Source organism: Limulus polyphemus, unplaced genomic scaffold (genome assembly GCF_000517525.1).
Source record: "Limulus polyphemus unplaced genomic scaffold, Limulus_polyphemus-2.1.2 Scaffold23, whole genome shotgun sequence".
NCBI lineage: Eukaryota > Metazoa > Arthropoda > Merostomata > Xiphosura > Limulidae > Limulus > Limulus polyphemus.
In genome coordinates this window covers 468,928-471,626 of record NW_013665633.1, presented here as the reverse complement: position 1 = coordinate 471,626, position 2,699 = coordinate 468,928, and the positions used below count along the sequence as shown (strand labels likewise).

The following is a 2,699-nucleotide window of genomic DNA, read 5'->3' as shown; positions in this document are numbered from 1 at the left end:
GTGCGTCTTATACACCGAAAAATTTGGTAATTAACATAAGGAAAGTGTATCAAGTAGTGCTAATGTATAAAGAACACAAAAAATTTAAAGTTGTAGTTAAGGTAAAGAACATTTAAAGTACAAGCTAATTAATGTAAAGAAAGTGTATCAAGGTGTAGCTAATGTAAAAAATAAGTACATAAAGTTGTAGCTAAAGGTAAAGAACAATATTTCACGTAATAGCTAATGCAAAAAAAGTTTAGGAAGGGGTAATGGAAATAGTAATATAAAATTTCATATAAGTGGTAAAGCGTGAAAAATTTTTCTTGTTTTTTTTTATATTATGACATTCAGTGTTAGAAAACTAAAGAAACAATGTCTAATACTCCTACAAATGTTTTGGGTAGGAAGAATTTCAAATGTTAAGAAAAAAAAATGTTTTAAGATAATTTGACAACTAACACAGATGTTATGACTGGTACACCTGAAACTTCTGAATACTGTTGTTAGATGTTATACTTTTATTTTCATGTTGTAGATCATGCTTTGTTACACTCAAGGGAATCATTATGACAGTGTCTACCCCAAGTCTTTCCTAGTATCTGTAGCTATAAACCAGTGTAAGTATTAAAGTGATGTAGAAGAACATCCTCAATCCTCTGCATTACTATGATGTTTTCTACTAGGAGACATCCCAGCAGTGCTCAGGTCATAATGAATTTGTAAAATTTGAGATGTAAGGACATGATAAAATAGATAGAGAAATCTTTGTTTTATTACAAAAACAATTGTTAAACCTAACAAAATATTTGTTATCAGCTTATTGTAATGGCCTATGTGTACAATTAAGGATAATGTGATTAGATTTAGATGTAACGTAATTCAAACATTGCAAAACAGAATCGTTAAATTTGTTTAATATAGTATGCAAAGAAAATTACTACAGATTTCTCGCACAGTCTACTCGATATCTACAAGGCTTTGGATTAGCTCACCACACAAAATATCATACAGCTTGAGCATTGATAAATTATTAAATAATTCCACAAAACAAAGACATACGTTTTATCATAACAAGTCTCACTATTTACATAATTTCAGTAAAACAGTGATGTATCAAATAAAAACATCACTACCAACAGAATATCAAGATGCTGAAATTACCACTCTCTGAGAAATTTCCACTATTATATATAGCTGAGGAAAATGTCTGAACACACTAAAAAAAATATTTTGAAGCACATATTTAATGGCATGCATGTACGATTCTTTTTTATACTTTTTCTGTTTTTTACTGTTAACAGAATTAATCCATTTTATGATAGTTATTATCCTTCCCTACAATGAATTGCTGATGTCTGCAGATTTTATGCACATGCAGCAGGGCTCGAATTAATCATGACTGCTCATAATATAACACCAAATATTTCATCTGGTCTTAAATATATTTCCAACTTATTTTCACTTAAGGTTTAGAAATCATTACATTAGGTAGAAATTACATGAACTTCTTAGTATATTATAAACTTTAATTTAAGACATATGAACGAACTACAGAATTTGACATATACAATGTTAATATACACTACTTCTCTCCCTTAGAAATGATATGAATTCTCCTTTAAACACCATTTCTTTTGCTTAACTGACTATAGAAATTCACAGATTATAAAAAAACTAAATAGGACTATTGACACACTTAGATTATACATAGTTTGTGAAAGTACATTAAAATACGTCATTGATCTTTAAAATAAAGACTGAATTTGCAAAAAAAATCCTGAAAATACTTCTCAGCAATTTCTAATAATTAATGCTAGATATTTACATAACTAAAATGTTATGCTTACAGTTCCTTCATTATCTAGTGGTTCTGTATTTCACCTTTTGTGAATTTTAAATCAAGTACCAGAACACACTTCTGTTTCCTAGAGACTTGTTTTTAAAATGTATTGAATTTTTTGTTTTTCTTGCTTATTGTTTGTCTTAATAATTTGACTTCAAATAATGAAAAAAAATGCATGCTAGATTGTATTTTTCATGATATTTTTATAGGTGTAATGCTTTCTTTGTATCTTTTCTGTAGATATTGTGAAGAAAAAATAATGTCCAATTTGTATGCACTGTGTGATTTTTTTTTTTTAATACTCTGTGGAAGAGAAAATTATTTATGACTTGTCCAGTGGATGTACATACATCATACGTGCATGTATACAGGGAAAAACACAACATTGTTTTCTTACCAGATCTGCTATACAAGTTTACAATACTGCATGTTATTATTAACAAACTGTGTTGTTTGCCTATTTCAACATACGGATGAAAATTACTTTGTTACAAAAAACATGGAAAGATTCACAGCTGTAATGGTAGTTATGAAAGTGCTGTAGTATTAGTGTTACACAACTTCTCAATATGTTCAAGAATGTTGCTATGAAGATACTGGTTTTTCTCTGACACAGTACCTTTCTACTATAAACATATGACTTAAACTTAACACTAAAAAAATAAAAAAACTCAAAGCCATTGCTTATCATTCAAATATATATCAAGCTTTCCCTTAAATTAAGTGTATGTACCACATCTTTAGGCAACTTGTTCCAAAGGTGGTCACCCTGCCAAAATTTATAATGCTGTCTTAACTGAAGGTGACTCCTACCCTGCCAAAATTTATGATTACATCCCTAGTCTTACTAATCTCACCAGGCCCGGCATGGCCA

General features: G+C 29.3%; 1 protein-coding gene across 1 annotated transcript in view; it reads left to right on the top strand.

The window, feature by feature from the left end:
* Nucleotides 1-2,699, top strand: part of LOC106458471 — a 56,992-nt gene that overhangs the window by 13,935 nt on the left and 40,358 nt on the right. Inside the window, exon 4 of the mRNA XM_022385010.1 lies at nt 518-599. Coding sequence (XP_022240718.1) covers nt 518-599 — 82 coding nt within the window. The remainder of the gene's footprint in view (nt 1-517; nt 600-2,699) is intronic.